Source organism: Rhinolophus ferrumequinum, chromosome 6 (genome assembly GCF_004115265.2).
Source record: "Rhinolophus ferrumequinum isolate MPI-CBG mRhiFer1 chromosome 6, mRhiFer1_v1.p, whole genome shotgun sequence".
NCBI lineage: Eukaryota > Metazoa > Chordata > Mammalia > Chiroptera > Rhinolophidae > Rhinolophus > Rhinolophus ferrumequinum.
Window position 1 is genome coordinate 29,275,607 of NC_046289.1, and position 20,004 is coordinate 29,295,610.

Here is a 20,004-nt window from a genome sequence, read left to right on the forward strand (position 1 = left end):
TTATCATCAATAGTTCTACTAGCCTCACAAGGTTGGGCTCAGAAGGAATTGAGAAAATTTATTGTGTATCTAGACTAGACACACAGCTTAGACTCATTGGTGGGGAACCACCAGTAACATTATAAAATGCAGTGACTTACTTTGTGTCAGGTACTGCATTATATAATTAACTTCCATGAGCTCATTTACTTTGCCCAATAACTCTGTAAGATACGTATTATTATTATTATTACCCCATTTTACAGATGAGGAAAATAAGGATCAGAGATAATAAGTCACTTGCCAAAGGTCATGCAATAGCAGAGGCAAGATTTGAAACCATGCTTTAGATTCCAGAACCCACTCTCTAGAGCAATGCTTCTCAAGAGTGATTTGTTTAGTACAAGATAGAACAGAAATTGAGAGTAAGTTTGGAAACTTATGGCAACTGGGCATTGCCAAGTGCATGACTGAGGCCTTGTTTCATTGAACAGAATATGGACCAGTCTGGGTGATGTAGAAGTCTCTGGTAGGTTGCATAAGGTGGCGGCTGTGTTCTAGTCATGCACAGTGGGACACGCAACTGTCCATGACTCAGGGGAAATGAAAAACACTGGTCTTCACCACAGATGGTGTGAGAAGCACTGCTGTGGAACCCGCACTCGGTGTTGGTGGGCCTGCCCTGTCAGCTGGGCAGACCAGGGTGATACAATTGGCCCCTGTATCTGCAGGTTCAGCATCACGACACAACTAACCTCTGATCAAAATATTAAAAAAACAACAACACATGTTCTGTAGTTGCTGATGTGCACTGTGTAGTTTGGCCCACGCTGGTCGTGTCTGTACTGCACACGTGCAGACTGTTTTCTTGTCATTATCTCTAAACAATACAGCATAACAACTATTTACCTAGCGTTTACATTGTAGCTATTAGCATTAATCTAGAGATGATTTTAAATGTATGGGAGGATGTAATTAGGTTATATGCAAATGCTACCCCATTTTATATACAGGACTCGAGCATCCCAGGGTTTGGTATCCACAGGGATCCTGGAGCCAATTCCCTATGGATACCAAAACACGATTGTATTCCTGGTCAATCAAAATGTGTGAGGCCTCAGAGTAGGGCCTGTGTATTGCCCATGGCACTTGGTTTGTGTTTTGTACATAGGACATACTCAATACAAGTCTCCTGCTCCAGGGAGTGAGTGAGTGAATGAACGAATGAATGAACGAATGAATGAACGAACGAACGAATGAATGAATGAATGAATGAATGAATGAATTGATGGATGAATGAATGGGTGTGTTTCTGGCTGTAACAGGGTAATTTGATGACCTTGGGCAAAGCCATGAATTGAGCAAAATTTCTCTTCCAGCTTTTCCTGCTGCCTCCACTTCTAACTCCTCTCTCCTCCCCCCTTTTGTCTCTTCCCAAGCTTTTAAGTGCCTTTAGAGTGCTCTCCTGCCCTGTTCAGGACCCCACACACCCTCCTTTTCTAGTAGTTGTGCCTTACTTTAGGCCTCTCACTGCCCTCTTGCCCAGCAAGTTCTCCGTTCTGAGTCACTTCCAGGGGAACCTCCTCCAGTTGGCTGACTCTTAAGGATTCCCTAGGGGTCTACCCTGACAGATATAACACAACACATGTGCAGCTGGGATGGTCTCTGTTGATTCTGATCAAATCAACAAAGGTTTCTAGAAATACGACACTTAAGGCAGTGTAGACACCTGAGACTTGCCTTATCATACACTTCTGGTGAAGGCATCATATGGCACATTTCTAGAAAGCAATTTGCTGATATGCATCTAGAATTTTAAAAATGTATACCCTTCAACCTAAAATTATGCTCTAGATATTTATCTGAAATTATTAGGGATGTGGCAAAATGTTTATGTACAGAGATATTTATTGTAGCATCCTTTACACAGAGAAACAGGAAATCCAACCTAAATGGAAATGAATAAATATGTTACAATCCAGACATGATAAAATATTGAACAGCTATTAAGTTATTTTTTGAATTATTTTTAATGATTTGATAAGATGCTTATTAGCTATTATAAATGAAAAAAGGCAGGGCTCAAAACTTTAAAAATTTAATAAAAAAATACATGTACATGTAAAAATACTCATCATCTGTTTAGGTGATGGCTTTGAGTGGTTTTCTCCTTTTTGGTGCTTTCTATAATGAGCAGGAATTTTTTTTTTTTTTCAGAAAAAGAAACATTGTTTAAAATCTTTTCTGGTTCTGCAGACAGAGCTCTTTCTGGCCTGCACAGTCACTCCCTCTCTGCAATCGTGTCTGATGCACAACACTGCTGGGGGAAGTGCCTGCATTTGCTGGGAGCAAGCCTTGAAGTACTTACACTTTAAGCCTATATGTTTGTCCTCTCTTTGCCTCACTAACTGGCTGTGGGACTGTGGACAAGTCATTTTACTTATCTAGGTTTTAGAGGTCCTCATTTATAAAAACAAAGTACCTAGATTAGATGATTTAAGGGTTAGGTTCTGATTCTGTGATTCTGATAAACTCACTGAGTCAAGGTAGTCACTGTGAAGAAGGCTCTATGATTTACCCTTCTCTACGGTAAGTATTTTAAACGGGGGGTTTCTTATCTGTAGCTAAAGAAGTGGCTCTCTAATGGTAGAATTTCATATCAGACTGAATCATGTACACCCAAACACTGAACTTATAGTTCTCTACAACTTAACACATCCTAGACATTATTTGGCCCTTCTGAGACAGGCAGGATCCCTTGCACATCAGTCTTTGGCCCTGAGAGGGAGAGAGGAGAAGCGTCTGCCTGGAAGAGCAAGACAAGTTCCTGGGTCCTGAGTTTCCTTCTTTTTGACGCTCCCTTCCCCCCAGACACAGCTGTTCACCACTGTCTGTCTGCTTCCTCTGTCTCCATCCTCTTCCCTGTGGTGAGTCGGGCTTATGTCAATGTGGTTCCCTGGTAGATCAGTGGCTTAGCCACCAGAGCCAGGGGAAGACGGGTGTGATTCATGCCCTGGGTCCAGTGAGTCAGACATAGGGTGGGCTGGACCAGGGGCTTCCCTAGGATGGGAAGCAGGTTCTAAGTATTCAGAGGCTTTAGCTCCCTCCTGGTAGGGGCACAACCAAATCCTTCTCCCTTTCCATTTCTGTGAACTCATTCAGGAACCCCTCTGGCCAAAACAAACAAACAAACAAAAAACAAAAACAAAAACAACCCCCCCACCACCACTTCTAAGCCTCAGAAGATTGTGTCTGGGTAAGGCCTCTGTGCCAATTATCTGCTTCCCTGGCATCTGGGAGGAAGAAGAATAACTGACCGTGGTTAGAGCCCAAGAGAATAAACATTTTCCACTTCAGCCTCTCATGTCCTAGGTTTAAGCCCAGCGAGGTTTCAGACCTCAGATTGTTTTTCGCCCTTCTTCTCCACTCATGAACTGAGTAGCAAGTGCATTCACACTGCCCTACAGTGAAAATCTGAGCGTGGTGACCTTTAACTGCTTCAAGTTTCAGTTTCCTTGGCTGGAAAGAAAGGGATAATAAACTCACCTCAAGGGATTGTGGTGCGTTAAATAAAACCTGGCACCCACTACTGGCCTGGCTTCAGAAGGTCCTGGCTTCAGAAGGTCCTGAACCAATGTTCATTCTGAAATGGAGTGGAAGCCCCATTGCTTTTGGACTCACTGGGATATCTGAAAGTCAGTCTGTGCAGAAGGCTGAAGTGGGCCATTTCCAGGGCAAGGGTGCCTGACGTGGTTTAGGGGCTGCTCCAGGCTGGTTCTGAAAGGCACAGCTGGCTTTCCACAGCCTGGGACACCTTCTCCCCATCAAGAGCCTTCTCTTCCCTTTTAGGCATCAGGGGCCTTTTCCTCTCCCTGGTGAACCATTCTAATAGTGTGCTTCACCCTGCAGTGCAAATAATGGTTAAACTGTGTCCTAAGGATGACTAGACAGAATCAGTATTACTGATGTTTCCTTTTGTTTCAGGCTTGATATGGCCTGTCCTTGATCCAGTTGTCACTTAAAATTTTGATATATTTTGTTCATCATGGATTTTTTAAAATATAGAATTATATTTTAATGTTTAAAAATATTGCCTGAAAATGTTACTTACCTAGATTACTGAGTTCCTTGGTACTCCCTTAAATTTTGCCCCAATGATGGAATCTTTCGTTCCAGACTTTTTTGAGGAAGGGTCTATTTGGGGGGCAGGAAGCCCCTGCTGCTTCCTGAAACCTGTGACCTTACTAATGGAAACTTTTCTCTGCTCTCACCAGAGGCTTCGAAAAGAAAAAGTTCCTAGATTAGTTGCACCCGATTCACTCTCCCAGCCCCATTTCCATTGAACTCAGGGATGACTCCAAATATTTGAAATCCTTTCAGTTCCTTTTAATTCCGTAAGTATTACTCAAGGGCAATATACTAAGTGCCAGGCAGGCACCTGGTTAAGACTGGGAGAGGAGGAAGATGGGTAAAGACCGGAATAGTAAGAGGTGCAGAGCAGCCGGGGGCACTGGATGGGGCGCCCTGTTCAGTCGGAGAGAGCAGGGGGCGGATAGGCTCCAGGAGGCAACACCAGGGCGGGACTCTTGAGTTGGCAGACTCTGTACCCTGAGGACTAACCAGGGCACCTTCGGGGGTGGGGTGGGGACCACGTCAGAAATGCCAACCTGGTCCGACTTCCTGCCGGGAGGCCCGGCGGCCTCGGCTCTGGACGCGGGCCAGGGAGGCCTCGCTGGCGCGGAGCCGGAGGCGCTTCCTGGGCGCAGCGGGCGCGGAGGAGCTCGCGGAGAAGCGGGCGCAGGAACGGCGCACTTGGAGGGCCGCGCGGGCGGGGACATGGAGGACGGCGTGCTCAAGGAGGGCTTCCTCGTCAAGAGGGTGAGCGCGCCGGAGCATCCCCGGACTTTGCCCGCTGCGGGCGGGTGCCGGCTCACCTGAGCAGGGCCCCCAGTCCCAGCGCCGCGGCGGATCGCGCGGCCTGGGGCTCTGCTGGGCAGAGCGCCTGTCGGTGAGGAGAGCAGGTGGACGGGGGTTGCAGGTGGGCTTTCGATAGGAAAGAGGGGCCAGGGCACAGGCAAGGAGGAGAATCCCGCCTGGCTGGTGCGTAAGGGCTATGGGTGGCGGCTCCCGACCGAAGTAGTATCTTAATTAAAACAACTTATTAAAATGTGAACAGTATAGTATTTAAATATGATCTATTAACTAACGTAAGTGTGCTCTGTGGTTCACAGTGCCGGTTCTTGTAATGCATCCTCCCCTATACTCCTCACGATAACCTGTGAGCAAGAAGGAAGCCTGTGCGTCTTACGCATGTACTGTGCACCAGTCCTGGACATCGTCTCCTTTAATCCTCCCAACTGTCTTATAGATGCAGTACCACAAACCCCCTTTCTCCGGGGGGAAAATAGAGCTGAAAGAGGTGAAGCAGCTTGCTCTGGATCTGGGCCCTAGTGGGTGATGCGGCAGATCAAACCCACTCCAAAACTTGACTCCAAACCTTTTCCTGTCCCCCACAGGGTGGACATAGTTATCACTGTTACATGTGAGGAAACAGGGTCAGACAGATGAAATCGCCTGCCCAGAGCCCCAGGCTCATAACAGCTGGGACTGGAACCTCTGTCCTCAGTTCCCCATCACCCCACAGTGGCCTTTCCCACAGCAAGCAAGAGTCAGTACAGACAAAAACGCAATACGTGGGATCCAGGTAGGAAATGAACCAAAGAGCAGGTGCAAGAGGAAGTTTCATATTTAAAAGTTCTTTTAACATTGATGTTCACACCCCACATTTATGCTAACATAGTAATAGCAGAACCTAAAACCCGGGAATGAGCCTTTTGGCTCTTCTGTTGAGTTTATAGCTTTGGAAGAGGAATGAAGGGGCGCTCCCTTCCATTGCCTCCTATGGTGACCAGATCAGCCCTGAAGTCTCAAATCACTCTCAGGTCTGTAGGTAACATAGCCAAGTTATGTTACACTTTGTTTGATATAGGAGGGCGGGTGTGTTTGCTCAAAACTGTAAGCAAGGGGAGTGCTGGGAAGCTGATGCTGGATCAAGGGTCAGACTGGATACAAGAAAGTACAGTACAAAATTCCACACATGCTTCATGCCACTGTGATTAAAGTAATAGGTTAATCCCTCATGGTTTGTGGAGGCAAACCAATACACCGCCACCACACAGGGTCAGGGGAGGATGAGAGGGAAAGAAGGACGTGAGTTCTCTTCTGGACAGGCTGCCCAGTCCTGAGTGACAGGCTTAGGGAGTCCAGGGTGCAGAGAAGTGAAGACAGTCAATAGTTCTGACCCCAAAAAACCACAGAAGGGGCTTGGCTGAAATACCAAGAGCTCATTCCAGCCAAACCCAAAGACAAAGGAGTTTGGAGCCTGACCCTGAGGCAAATGGAAGCCACACCCTTTCCTGCCAGGTGAGGGATGTGGCCCCATGCCCCGGCTACTACTGATCAATCTCCACTTTTTTTCTCCCCCGTATCTTCTTTCCTCCTGGGTGGCAAAAGCAGCCCCTGTATTCACTGGAGAAGTTGCAGGGCTGTAGGTGGGATCCCATAGATTTAGGAGGTTTACAGCTCAGACGTGGGGCAGGGCCCCAGGTAGAAGCCTAGAACAGTCTTCACGGGTGAGAGTGAAGCAGGAGACGGGCAGGGACATGAAGGATTTGGCTCCTAATTCCGCCCAGACAAGAAAAACGCGGAGCTTCAGGCGAAACGCAGGGCGCTCACTTGGCCTGGCTTTAAAGGAGGGTGAGAAGGAAGGAAGCACGGATCAACCAGGGCAGGACTGCTTTTCCTTTAAGAAGAGGCTGAGGCACTTCATGTATTGCTGCTGGTTCATACCTGGAATAGCGCTCTTAGAAACTGACATGGCAATGTTAACACGCTTTGGCCTAGACATTTCATTTCTAGAACTCTATCCCAAGGAAACACCCTCAAAGGTTTCTGAACAAAGTGTTATTTATGTAGTGAAAAATTAGAAACGACTTGTGTATCCCCCAAATAAGCAAATGATTAAGTCAATTATGGTTATGCAGATGTTAAAAATGTTTATAATCTTATAACTTAAAGAGTAAAAATATAAAAAGTGTAAGTAAAGAAAAGTATGCATAGAAGAAACAAGTCTAGAAGGAGTTCTGGAGGCTAAAAGTGTGAAATCTAGGGTTTGGCAGGGCTGTGTTCCGCCTGAAACCCTTACGGGAGAATCCTTCTTTGCCTCTTTTGCTTGTGGTATTTGCAGGCTGTAAAGGAAAAACCCAGAGTTTCCCTTCCTGTGTAAGAAAAAACCCAGTTCTTCCCGTATGTGTGTGTGTGTGGGTGTGGGTGTGGGTGTGTGTGTGTGTGTTTACCTTGTGAGTCTCCTTTACTTTTACACAGAACACTTCACTTCTGACAGTCTGGCCACCAAGTGTGGAGGTTTCCCCCCCACACCAAGCGCTTCTCTGTGTCACCAGCTGGGTGTCCTACAATTTCACTCAATTCTGACACTATCTACCCAGAGATCGCATCAGATTCCACAGGTTAAGGGCTCAGTCTTCCAAGACTGCTCCCCCTCCCACACACACTTCAGACACTAGTGGAAAGCCTGGGTTACCCACCTGGGTTTCTGACCAAACAGCTATAGATGGGAGGTTCCAATGACCCCCTCCTTGGGTTCAATTAATTTGCTAGAGCAGCTCACAGAACTCAAGGAAACACTCATATTTACGTTTTTTTTTTTTTAAAGAATATGCTAATGGATACAGATAAACAGCTAGATGGAAGCCAGCGTAAGGAAGGGTATGTGGGAAATGTAGCTTCTACATTCTCTCCGGTGCACCACTCTCCCAGGACCTCCACGTGTTCACCAACCCAGAAGTTTTCCGAACCCTGTACTTTTAGGATCTTGTGGAGGCTTCATCACATAGGAATGATTATTCATTAACTCCCTTTTCAGCCCTTCTCTCTTCTCAAGAAAAGTTGGCAGCGGGTGTGTGTATGTGTGTGTGAAAATTCTAAGCTTCTAATCATGGCTTCATCTTTCTGGTGATCAGCCTCCGTCCAGGAGCCGTCCAGGAGCCCACCCAGAGTCCCCTTATTAGAACAAAACACTCTGACACTACATGGGAACTTACATGGGTTTCAGGAGATCTGGTCAGAAACAATGTATGTGTTTTCTTTTATCTCCCACAGGTGACCCTTGGTGTCCCTTGGCTTGTAGGTGCATCACTCCATCTTCTTCCTGCGTATCTCTCAATGCCCACATTTTCCTCTTCATATCAGGACACCCGTCCTATTAGTGTTATTAGGGCCACTCTAATCCAGTATGATTTTATCTTAACCTATTACCTCTGCAAAGACCCTACTTCCAAAGAAGATCACATTTAGAGGTACCAGGGGTTAAGACTTCAGCGTACCTTTTGGGGGGACATAATCAACCCATAATAAGTAACATCTCTGCTTTGGGGTTGTAAAGGGTCTTGGAAAGATCTTCCTGGGCCTGTTTCTTCATCATTGCAATTAGGGGGTAGCGTAGGCTTTTTCAAAGGTTCCCTCCAGCTGTAACATTCTGTGCCTCTTCAGCCCACCCCTAGGTTGCCCTCCCAGCTGATGCACTCTCCCCCTTCCCCCAGAAGGGGCTAGGGACTCTCAACTGCATATGGTTCATTGGGCTTCTGGCCCTAGCCAGCCACCTACAGACAAGGAGCCTGGAGAGGGAGGAAAATGCCCAGGTGGAAGGAGGCCTGAGTTCTTGTTCAGCTTCTACCACTGTGTTTTTGGCCTCTGACCCCCCTTTGCCTGGTGACTTTGGACCGGTCCTTTACACCCTCTGAGCATGGCATGGCGTATCTGTACAGCAGGGATAACGGTGGTCTCTTTCCGTTTTGTGAATTATTATAACAGCCTCCAGCTGAGCTGTCCACTCCAGCCTGGCCTACTTCATGTAGCTGTTCTGTCCCAGTGTGGTCAGGATGATCTTTTTAACATCAGAACGTAATCCCGTCCTCCTGCTTAAAAGCCTGAAAGGACTCCCCTCTGGTCACAGAGATCAAACTCTGCAGCATGGAACCTGAAGCCAACTGGGCCCCATCACTTCCCTCATCCCTTCCCCCCCGCCTCTGAGCCCCATCCATATAGAACTATTTGGAGTTTTCCAAAAGTGGCAGCGGTTTTACGTTCTTCCTTCTGTGCCTTCTGAACTTGGCCAACTCCACACAATCTTCAAGACTCAGCCCCAGTGTCAGGCTCCTAAGAGCCTGCCTAACTCCACTCTCCTCTTCTGAGCTCCCTCCTCCATCTGAACTCCTTGGAGTTCACAGCACACTCTGTATTAGTTATCTATTGTTGTGTAACAATTAACCCAAAGCTTAACAACAAATATTTACTATCTCACACAGTTTCTGAGAGTCAGGTATCCAGGTACAGCTCAGCTATAAGATTCTGGCTCAGAGACTCTCATGAGGTTGTAACCAAATTGTTACCCAGTGTGGCAATCTCTTGAAGGTGTGGGCGGTGGCTGGAGGTCTCTGGTCCTCACCTCTCCATAGGGGCTACTCATGCTGTGGCAGCTTGCTTTCCCCAGAGTGCATGATCAGGAAGAGAGAGAGACAGAGAGAGAGAGAGAGAGAAACCCACCCAAGACTGAAGCTGCAGTCTTTTATAATGTAATGTTAGAGCTGACAAACCATCATTCGGCCATATTCTCTCCATCACACAGACCAACCCTTGTACAATGTGGAAAGAGACTATACAGGGTGTGAATACCAAAAGGTGGGGGTCATGGGGGGGCCCTGCCAATGATCTGTGCTGGAGCTTAACACCTGGGAGGGGTCATCATCTGTCTCTCCCGCTGTCTTGGGTCAGAATCTTATGTATTTTTGTCTCCCTGCTGCTGGCCCAGTGCCTGGTGCAGTAGTGTTTAGCCACTGATTGTTGAATGAGTAGATACATGAATGAGTGATTTCCCTAATCATCTCATCAGGATGTTTGTTTATTTGAATTTAAATACATTTTCCATTATATTATTTTTAAAAACTAGAAAAATACTCAAGGACATGAAATGAAAACTAGGTTTTTGCTCTTATCACACCAAATCCAGTCTTAGTGCCTTAGAGGTGACAACTGTTAACATCTCCTTCCAGAAAGTTTCTGAAATAACCACTAGAGTTATTTTTAGGTATCATTTATTCTTTATAATAGTGAAAAGAATGAAACAACCGCAGTGACAAACAACAGGAGATTGACAAGTAAATAATGAATCCACCTATTAGTCAGGAAAACACATGCTTTAAAAAAATTTAATGGTGTGAGAAGATGATCAGCAAAGCTCAACAAAACAAAAACTAGAAAATAAAAGTATATGTAATATGGTCCTGATTTTAAAGACAACAAGAAAACAAACTAGAAAGTAAAAACTAAGAAGAGAAAAGACCGGAAAGAAATACATGTTAAAAATGGTTGCCTCTTTGTAATAAGATTTTATCTTCTGTATACTTTGCAGTGTCTTTCGAGGTTTATAACCAGAAAAAAGGCCAAATGGGAACGAGAAGGCCAATGTCAAAGGTCTTTGTTGCATACTCAAAAGAAATGGCAAAGAGATCCAAACAAAGATAATGCTTTGCTCATGAAAATAAAAATAAAACATAAGATTCTGAACTGGATCCTTTGGCCACTAAGGATATTATTGAGGCAATTGGTGAAACTTGAAAGGGGTTTATGGAATAGCTGAAAACAATATATTAATGTAAATTTCCTGATGTTGATGATTGTACTGTGGTTATGTTAGAAATATCACCTTTTTTTTTTGGTAGGAGATATATAATAAAATATTCAGAAGTGATGGAGCATTATGTTCAAAATTTACTCTTAAATGGTTCTGTAAAGAAATTCTTTATGCTATTCTTCAACTTTTCTCTGAATTGAAATTATTTCAAAATTAAAAAATAAAATTAAGCTAAAAAAAAAAAAGAATGCCATCCCCCTTGTTGGAGAGTTGATTTCATGGCACAGACTGTCTACCGGTGCCATGGGACACCTCTCCCTGCACACACCTCACCTGACAGGCTCTCCTATCTGTCCTCAGGGTCACATTGTCCACAACTGGAAGGTGCGATGGTTTATCCTTCAGCAGAATACGCTGCTGTACTACAAGCTCGAGGGGGGTCGGAAGGTGACCCCTCCCAAGGGCCAGATCCTTCTGGATGGCTGCACCATCACCTGCCCCTGCTTGGAGTATGAAAACCGACCTGTAAGTAAAGGCCCTGGCTTCCCAGCTCCTTCCTACCCTGGACCCTTCCACCTCTGGCCTCTTTGGCAAAGGCGTGTAGGTAACGGGAAGAGCTGAGTTATTGTTGAAAAACCTAGTTCAAATCCTGGCTGCACCATATACTGGGTATATGACCTTGGGCAAGTAATTAAACCTACTGAGCCTTAGTTCCTTATTTATAAAATGGGATAAAATAATAACATCTGATTATCTCCTATGACTGTGACGAGAGTCATGAAGGTAATGGTCTGTGAAAACACTGTAGGCTGGGAGGCACTACACAAATGTGAGTAATTCCTGCTATCTTGGGGCTCACTCAATATGATGCCTTTTCTCCCTGGAGGGTGCATATTACAAAAGTCAGGGGAAGCTTTAACCCGACCATCAAAAAAATGTCTGACTCAGTCACTTACTGTGGGCCCATTACGTGCCAAGAAATTTGCTAGGTTGGAGGAATCAAGGAAGAAAATGGTAAGATCACTTCTTCTTGAGATAATAACCTTATTATGAAAGCAAGTGGTTCACTGAAAAACATTTAGAGTTCCAAATGTTGTACAAACATTATTAGCCATAGAGGAAACTATATTCCTGAAGAAGAGGAAGAGGTCATTACAGGATGCATGAGTCAGGTCCAGCTTTGTGAGGAATTGAGATTTGGGCAAAGATCTAAAAAAGGAGAGAGGTAGAAGTTCCAGGCAGGTGGAAGGTCTTGAGTAAAAGCAAAAGGAGAGAGAAGGATAGATTCGGAGATGAAGATGGCCGATGTGGCCTAAGGGGAATGTTCACTGAGGGAGCAGTGGGAGAATGGCTGTGGCCAGATGGAGGTAATGGGGAGCCATTGAAGGTTTTGAGTGAGAGAATGGACTGATGAAAACTCTATTAGTAAGACTAAAATGAGTAATGAAGCTCAGTTCCTAATAAGATGACTAGATCCATAGAGAAGGTACCTTATCTCTGAGTGCTGGTCTGACTGGCTATCTCTTTCCACAGTTCCTGATTAAGCTGAAGACGCGAACAGCCACAGAATATTTCCTGGAAGCCTGTTCTCGAGAGGAGAGGGACGCCTGGGCCTTTGAGATAACGGGGGCTATTCACGCTGGGCAGCCAGGGAAAGTCCAACAACTCCATTTATTAAAGAATTCCTTCAAGCTGCCCCCTCACCTCAGCCTGCAGTGAGTGCCTGATCCCCTGTGCCTCGCTCTGTCTGGCTTTGCTGCAGCCTCTTCTGTCTGCTGTGACGCAGGCCTGACTCGTACCACCATTGTCCTTCCGCTGTCTCTGTCCTGTTTGTATTGTTTTCTCTGCCTGAGAATGGCTCTGCCTACCTGCCCTGCTCCCACGTAATCTCCTGGGGCCTCTTGTTTCTGCTCATTGAGACCCTCCCTTCAGTTTCAGCCTGGGTGCTCAGGGCTCTGTCACAGCTCTTCAGGAGTCCCCACTCACCAAGTCATGGGTCTTGTTTGCAGCCTGGTGGCAAAAATAACGTGTTCTGGTAGCAGTTGCCTTCTTGCCCTGTGGCCTTCCTTCCTTCCTTCTGTCCTACCAAGAAACAGTTATTGGGTGCCTCTTGCGTGCCATACACTGCGCTTAGATGCTCAGGAGATGCAAATGGGAATAAACAAGGTCACATCTCAGGGACTTTCTGGCCCAAGGACATAAATAGAAAATGAGAAAAGATCTTCCATTGGTGGCAGGAATGGCCTCACAGAACAGAAGGAAAGCAGGTCAGTGGTGGAGGAGATACTATAAAGTAGGGATATATGCAAGGAGTTCCCATTATGGAAACTGTTGCAACAGCCCACCTGCAGAAAACACCCCTAACTTCCTAGGTGGCAGAAGTGTTATACCCATCAAAGATACAGTCTGAGTCCATTCCTGGGCTCACAAAAAACTCCGTTCCAGGCCCTAATATCTTAAGGGCACTGCTAACCCATGGTGAGTACAGGGAGGAGCAGTAGCCGATCAGTGGATTCAAGTGATGGACGACTGAGAAGTAGCTGGAGAATCACGTCTGTACATTCTTTGTTTGGAAATTAAAAGGCACAGCTCTTTAGTTTTACTACAAAAGCCATGCCTGTCTAGTATAGGAATGAGAACATTTAGAGGAACAAGGAAAGAAATGATCTAAAACCGTACCTCTCAAATTCTGACACATAACAGAATACCCCTTTCTTTGTAGTGTGTATAGCACCATTTGTTTAATACCCTTAGCAGTGACCCTTTCTCATACCTGTTAGTGTGACGAGGGTCCCCTCTCCTTTGCCTACCTTCCGTGTAGTCGCATCGTGGACAAGATGCACGACAGCGGCAGTGGAATCCGGCCATGCCTCAATATGGAGCAGGGAAGCACCTACAAAAAGACCTTCATAGGTGAGCCTTTCCTCCCATGGGTGGGGCCAGGCAGTGGAAACCTGGGGCATGGTGATCTGGGACTCAACTGTGCTTGGCCAACCTGTGGTGAGGACAGAGCTGCCTGCTGGCCTACAGGCTGGCCTGAGATGGCCACATGTGGGGGCAACCACAGGTCCGTGTAGCAGGTGTGGCCTTCAGTCTTTTCTTGGGTAGAGCTCCAACGCGGCCCAGGTGGTCAAGGTCAATGAGGTCACAGCCAGGCCCCCCTGAGGAAGTTGGTCTATAGCCTGTCATCTGACTGGTGCTGCCCTTGCCCTGATGCAGGCTCCTCCCTGGTGGACTGGCTCATCTCTAACAGCTTTGCAGCCAACCGTCTGGAGGCTGTGACCCTGGCCTCTGTACTGATGGAGGAGAACTTCCTCAGGCCTGTCGGCGCCCGGAGCACGGGAGCCATTCGCTCTGGGGATCTGGCCGAGCAGTTCCTGGATGACTCCACGGCCCTGTACACTTTTGTAAGTCACAGAGCATGTTCCTCTTGCCACCAGCCCAGAGGGAAGGAAGAGGCCAGAGGGTCCACAATCCTGGGTCAGAGGCCTAGGGTTTGGGGGACAGCTTCACCTCAGGGGACTGGGTTTCTGTACGGAGGATTTTCCTTTCCCCTGTGGTAGCCCCCATAGCCCGACACTGGGACTTTTGGTAAGAGTCCTTGCTTTCCTTCCCACTAGGCTGAGAGCTACAAGAAGAAGACAAGTCCCAAGGAAGAAATAAGTCTCAGCACCATGGAGTTAAGTGGCACGGTGGTGAAACAAGGCTATCTGGCCAAGCAGGTGTGGCTGCCTGGGAGCAGGGAGGAGACGGGCTGTTCTGAAACCCGGGGTGGCGGGTAGGCAGGAACGCTCCCAAAAGGGTGGGAAGGGCTGAGACTGCTAGAGGGCACTAATTATCAGCAGAATCATCCAAAGCAGGAGCCCAGTGGCAGCCACACACACACTCACACTTACACACACACACACATAGCCCCAGACGCAGGGGTGTTCAAGGTACAAGCCATCATCCCAACATTAAGACAATGTCTAGGTCACTGCCCAATTCCCTTATTTGTCTAGAAGGGGGCATTGTCTACTGGGTTGGTGTTTTGCATCTGCTGGACTTCTCTTCCCTGAGGCTTCCTGGGGTCACTGCCCTCTTTTGTGGGAATTTACATGCCCCCTTGATATACTTTCTGAACAAAAAAATAAGTATTTTCTGAGGTTGAAGATGGGATGCTGCAGGGTAATCTCAATGTTTACAAACTGACCGTGGCCACTGCTCGTAACCATGTTTGGGAGAGCAGCCATGTTACAGGGACACCTGCGGCATTTCCGCCTGTACCTAACAAAAAGGCTATTCTGTGAACAAAATCACCACGTCCCGCATGTGAGGTGTAAGCAGACCGTCTGCACTCTCCTCGTGTTTGTGGGCATCTTATATACTGTGTGAACGTGCGTGTCTGCACAATGGACGTGTATGCTGCTCAGCGCATTCCTGTTCTTATTCAGAGCACGTGTTGTTGTTACCTGTTTCTTGCATACCGTTTCCCCAAAAATAAGACCCAGCCAGACAATCAGCTCTACTGTGTCTTTTGGAGCAAAAATTAATGTAAGACCCGGTCTTATATTATGTTAGATAGTAAAAATATTTTACTTATAGTAAAATAAGACCAGGTCTTATATTAATTTTTGCTCCAAAAGATGCATTAGAGCTGATTGTCCAGCGAGGTCTTATTTTGGGGGAAACATGGTATCAGGATCCCCGTCTGCTCTCAGATTACTTACGGTCCATGATGGGAGTCTAGTGAGGGAAGGAAGTGAGATCCTGGAAGACCACAGGAGTGTGTGGGAAGGACGTGGGTGTTCCAGACTAGAGGGCTAAGGAAGGTTTGGCACCTAGTGGGTGATGCCAAAGAGAGTCATACATTCATTAGTAGCTTACACATTAAGATTTTAACATATAATTGATCATTTCTTACCCTAATGCAGAAAGTTAAAGTGGTTTTTACTTTAACATGCACGCATGTGTGCATGCCCGTGCGTGCACACACACATATGCATGTATGTATACACATGCGCATATATACAGGCAGCTGTAAGTTTGTTTTTGTAATGAGTCGACACTTAAAAAGTTCATGCCCTTGGGTTCAAGTTTGCCTGTGAGCTCTCAGTCCAGCTGATACCTGCTGCCTCCCTGTCCTCCTTATGTCCTGAGTGGTGTTGGGTAATGAGTGTCCTTTCCTTCAGCGCTGACCCTCTTTGGTTCTGTCAACTCCACCGAATGTGACAGTGTTTTTGCTCAAGTCTCACTGAGCAGGGCAGCCCATGACACATCACTGCAATCCTTGGTTCTCCAGCAAGCTCTTCTTAGAAACTAGTCCCATTGGAGCAGGCTGGCTTGGAGGTTTGGCTTTTGGTACTGAGAAGTGGGAGGAACTAACAGCTGTCATCAATGAGCCTTGAATCCTTTCTTTGCCTCAGGGCCACAAGAGGAAAAACTGGAAGGTGCGGCGCTTTGTTCTGAGGAAGGACCCGGCTTTCCTGCATTACTACGACCCTTCCAAAGTGAGTGCTGCATGTTCCCTCGGTAACTGTGTGTGAGGCTTCCGGACACTGCTCTCCGGAGCATAGCAGGCAGCTGGCTCCACTTCCGTTCTCTCAGCATCCCTGCCATAACTTCCCCGTACTGTGCCTCTCCTTCCACAATCCAAGCTACTCTTAACAGTGTGATCACTCCTTTCTTTCATCACGTTGTTGCCTGCTCAGTGGATCTTCATTATTTTGAGAGGAAAAGCAAAGCATCTTTCAGTTTCTCCAAAGCCTGCTGTGTGGCTAGGGAGGGTGAGGTGGGCTGATAAACAGACTCCTAGCTGGTGTTTCCCAGGCTATTCAACCCTTTCTATCCATAGATCACATGAATTCTGCCCCCTCAACCTCTTGTCCTCACCGATGCTTTGAAAAGTTCCTTTCACTATATAACATTTAAGCCATAATTTACTTTTTTCCTAATTGATCAAAGAATTGCTCTTCTAAGTTTCAGGTAGGTGTCACTACAAGCTGAGTTGATCTAATTCCAGTCAAAAGAAAAGAAAAATGGTCTTTTAGTTGCCCGTTCAGCCTTTTTTTGGTAGATGTGTGTTTTTGAAAGAGTGAAGACTGGGCAGTCCCTCCCTCACTGAGCTTCACTCAGGAACCCCCACCCGAAGCCGAGAACGTGAAGGAGCCTGAAGGAGCCCCTGGGGCCCTGCCAGACAGCAGGGAGGGCTGGGGGCCAGGATGGGTGTGGCACTCTTGCTGCTGGCTGTGAAAGGAAGAAGCCCCAACTTCCTCACTGGTGCACATAACTTGAGCATATGATGTCCAAGTTCAGCTTCATCTTCTATTACAAGTGGCTCTCACTTGACTTCTTTGGCTGGCGTGACTGAGGGTGGTTACAGGCAAGAGTGCAGCTCTTCCCTTTCGTGCCTTCACATGATTCCTCATCAAGTCTCCTTTTGTCTGCAGGATGAGAACCGGCCAGTGGGTGGGTTTTCTCTTCGTGGTTCACTTGTGTCTGCTTTGGAGGATAATGGTGTTCCCACTGGTAAGGGGCAATTTCAGCCTGAAGATCTCAGGGGCCTCCCTCCGGCCCTCTCAATGATACTCTGCTGTCAAAGGACTGAGCTATGGGAACCCAGGAGGGTTTTCTTAATGAGATGGTGAATGGTGTGAGTTTTAAAGCCAATTTCAGAATTAGAGAAAAGGGCATGTGGGGTGCCCTTAGTGTTTTAACAATACAGCTAAATGATCCTTGTCTTTAATATTCTTTCCCTCCATTTCTATGCTTACTGGCCCATAAATTTCCACCTAAGAGTAATAGCTCACACAATGTTTAAGGGTTAGCAACACACTTTGATATCTATTATCCCACTAATTTCATAATAGCCAGCCAGCTAGGGTAAGAAGATGGTATTATTTCCATTTTATGGATGTGGAAATTGAAGTTCAAAGAAGTTCAAGTCAAATCCCAAATCTGTGCCTGCTTTTCACATAATCATACTGGATTCTTTGATGTGAATGAAATTGTAGATCTATGGTTAGCATAGGGCAAAGGCCCAGAGGGCTTCCAAAAATGTCCAGCCATACCTTTGGCAGACCTTAAGGCACAGGTGAGGAAGAGGGAAAGAAAGGAAGAGGGAAGTCTGCATCTGGTGGGATTCCCTATTTGTATTTAAGAAATCCTCTCTTTTTTTGTCTGTGTCTCAGTTGACTTTCAGCTAGTTTCAGTTGAAAGCAGACATGTTTATTCACTGATTTTTTTTCTGTCTAGGGGTGAAAGGGAATGTCCAGGGAAATCTCTTCAAAGTGATTACCAAGGATGACACACACTATTATATCCAGGCCAGCACCAAGGCTGAGCGAGCAGAGTGGATTGAAGCTATCAAAAAGGTAACATGACAAGGACCACAGACAGAACAGGACCAGGATTCCTCTCTCCTACCAGGTGATACAGACAGGATTTCCTGGAAAATGGGAGTTTGTGAAGACTTGACTTCTTCGCATATTTTGTACTGCTTTGGAGACTGGTGGAGTTCCTCAGATTACATCAGCAGTGGTGGGATTTCCTTCCCCACCTTCATGTTAACAACCTGGAAATGCTAGAACAGCCATTAGGCATCAGCATCTTGACTTTCACTCATTATGCAGCCAGCCATCCCTCAGGCACCTACTTGGTTCCCCTTGTAACACTAACTGGCGACTCTTGGCAGCTCTCTCCGAAATGCTGTCAACAACTTTTAACTCTTCTTTGGAATAAAAAATTATATTTGTTTCTGGCTAATAGAATTCCTGTACAAAGTTTTACAGTTTTCAAGGGTTTCTTACGCTTGAGTCTCTATGAATTACATAAGCTGATTATGAAGACATCTCAAGTGATCTGTCACTAAGGTGTCCATCATCTTAAAGTGGGAATGGTGGCAAAATGGTTGAACATTCAGAGAATATTGTTTTGCTTTGAAAAATAAGCTTGCTGTAAGTATTATATATCACAGAAATCATGGACTCAGTTGGAGTGATTAGTCACACATACCAAAAAAAAAAAGGTAGAATTACAGCTCTACTATGGAAAATAGCAGTTATAAAGAGGTAGAGCAGGAGAGCTGCTAAAAGGACGGGGGCAGGAGCTTACTAAAGGACACAAAAAGATGTTAATGGGAAATGAGTTCAATCAAGGTATGAAATTTTGATTTTAAAGTGAACATTAACTGAGACAAATCGGTACCAAGAAGCTTCACCAGTTGGAAGGTTAATCTGAAGTAGTGAAAAGTCTGTATCATACAGTATCTTTAAAAACATTTTTATTACTTTCAAGTTTATACAGTAATCTGGCACAAGCTACTGCCAGCATTCTTGCTAAGTACAAGTGGTTAGACTTCCTTTAATGAATAGATGAAATATGTAACTTACATTTAAGGGGAGCAGATACTTCCAAAATGTTTAAGTAAAAATTTGTCCATAGTTTGAGCTGTCTCTTTATCTCATCTAGAATACCTGACCTGATCAGGAATTCCAAGCTAATGAGGTTTTACTTCATTCCTTACATTTTAAGAGACTGCCTTTTAAAGCACCATTTTCCATTTGGCATTTTACCAAGGTCTGTCTCTGGAATGTTTCTTTATTGCTTTTTGAATATCAACAAGTGTTTATCTAAATTCAACTGCATCTGGTTTGATGGCTTGACTCCAAATTGGCACAACTGCACCCTACTCTGTATAGGTATCAGAATCCTCATGAATTGAGAAATTGATGGTCGCCTTGAGACAAACCAGGAAACAGCTCTTACCAAAGTACTAGCATTTGAATTTTTAAAAACTCCATACAATTTTAGTTCAATTGTTCTTGATGTAGAAGTAGCTAAATCAAGGTGTCTGGAAGTATGGCAGCTGAGTAATAACTGTACTGCTTATCATTATGTAGTGCTAAGCATCTCTCTCTGGAGGTTCCCACTAAATGTCTGAGCATTATCCATATCAAGTATTGGTTTGTCTTGTTTTGCTATAAAACATTACCAAAAGGGTTTGAATGTTCATACTTTTTGTCAGTCATTTTCAATTATTTCAATTAATTATGTATAAGACCCAAGCTATTGCTAATTTTGTTGAGTTGATAACCACTTGACCTCAAAGGCAGAATGGGGACATGAAATTATCATTTTTAATGAAGAGACTTTTGGGGGAAGAGATCCAAGATTTGGATAAATTGGTCAATTGTCTGTCAATCTATTCCTCAAGTTGTTTGGAGCTGGCTGTGTATCTTTTCCTCATATTTGAAAGAGATACTTTTTGGTCAGCAGGGCATGTGTACGCTTTAAGTTTAGTTAGTTCTCCCTTCAAGGTAGCACTGAGGTACTGATCT

General features: G+C 45.5%; 1 protein-coding gene across 1 annotated transcript; it reads left to right on the forward strand.

Annotated features, from left to right (window-relative positions):
• The first annotated feature begins 4,614 nt into the window (after window positions 1-4,614).
• PLEK2 (pleckstrin 2) lies at window positions 4,615-18,452 on the forward strand. The gene is made up of 9 exons (XM_033108249.1): window positions 4,615-4,857; window positions 11,048-11,212; window positions 12,221-12,402; window positions 13,509-13,600; window positions 13,907-14,094; window positions 14,308-14,409; window positions 16,093-16,176; window positions 17,116-17,194; window positions 17,921-18,452. Exons 1-9 carry the CDS (start codon window positions 4,639-4,641, stop codon window positions 18,046-18,048), a joined length of 1,239 nt encoding a protein of 412 aa, XP_032964140.1. The 5' UTR covers window positions 4,615-4,638; the 3' UTR covers window positions 18,049-18,452.
• The last annotated feature ends 1,552 nt before the right edge of the window (window positions 18,453-20,004 follow it).

Excerpts from the sequence above, each read along its gene's own strand:
- PLEK2 (XM_033108249.1), top strand. The coding sequence starts at position 4,639 with ATGCCAACCTGGTCCGACTTCCTGCCGGGAGGCCCGGCGGCCTCGGCT. Across the intron at positions 4,858-11,047 it reads AGGGCTTCCTCGTCAAGAGG|GGTCACATTGTCCACAACTG; the intron begins GTGAGCGCGCCG and ends ATCTGTCCTCAG. Across the intron at positions 11,213-12,220 it reads TGGAGTATGAAAACCGACCT|TTCCTGATTAAGCTGAAGAC; the intron begins GTAAGTAAAGGC and ends CTCTTTCCACAG.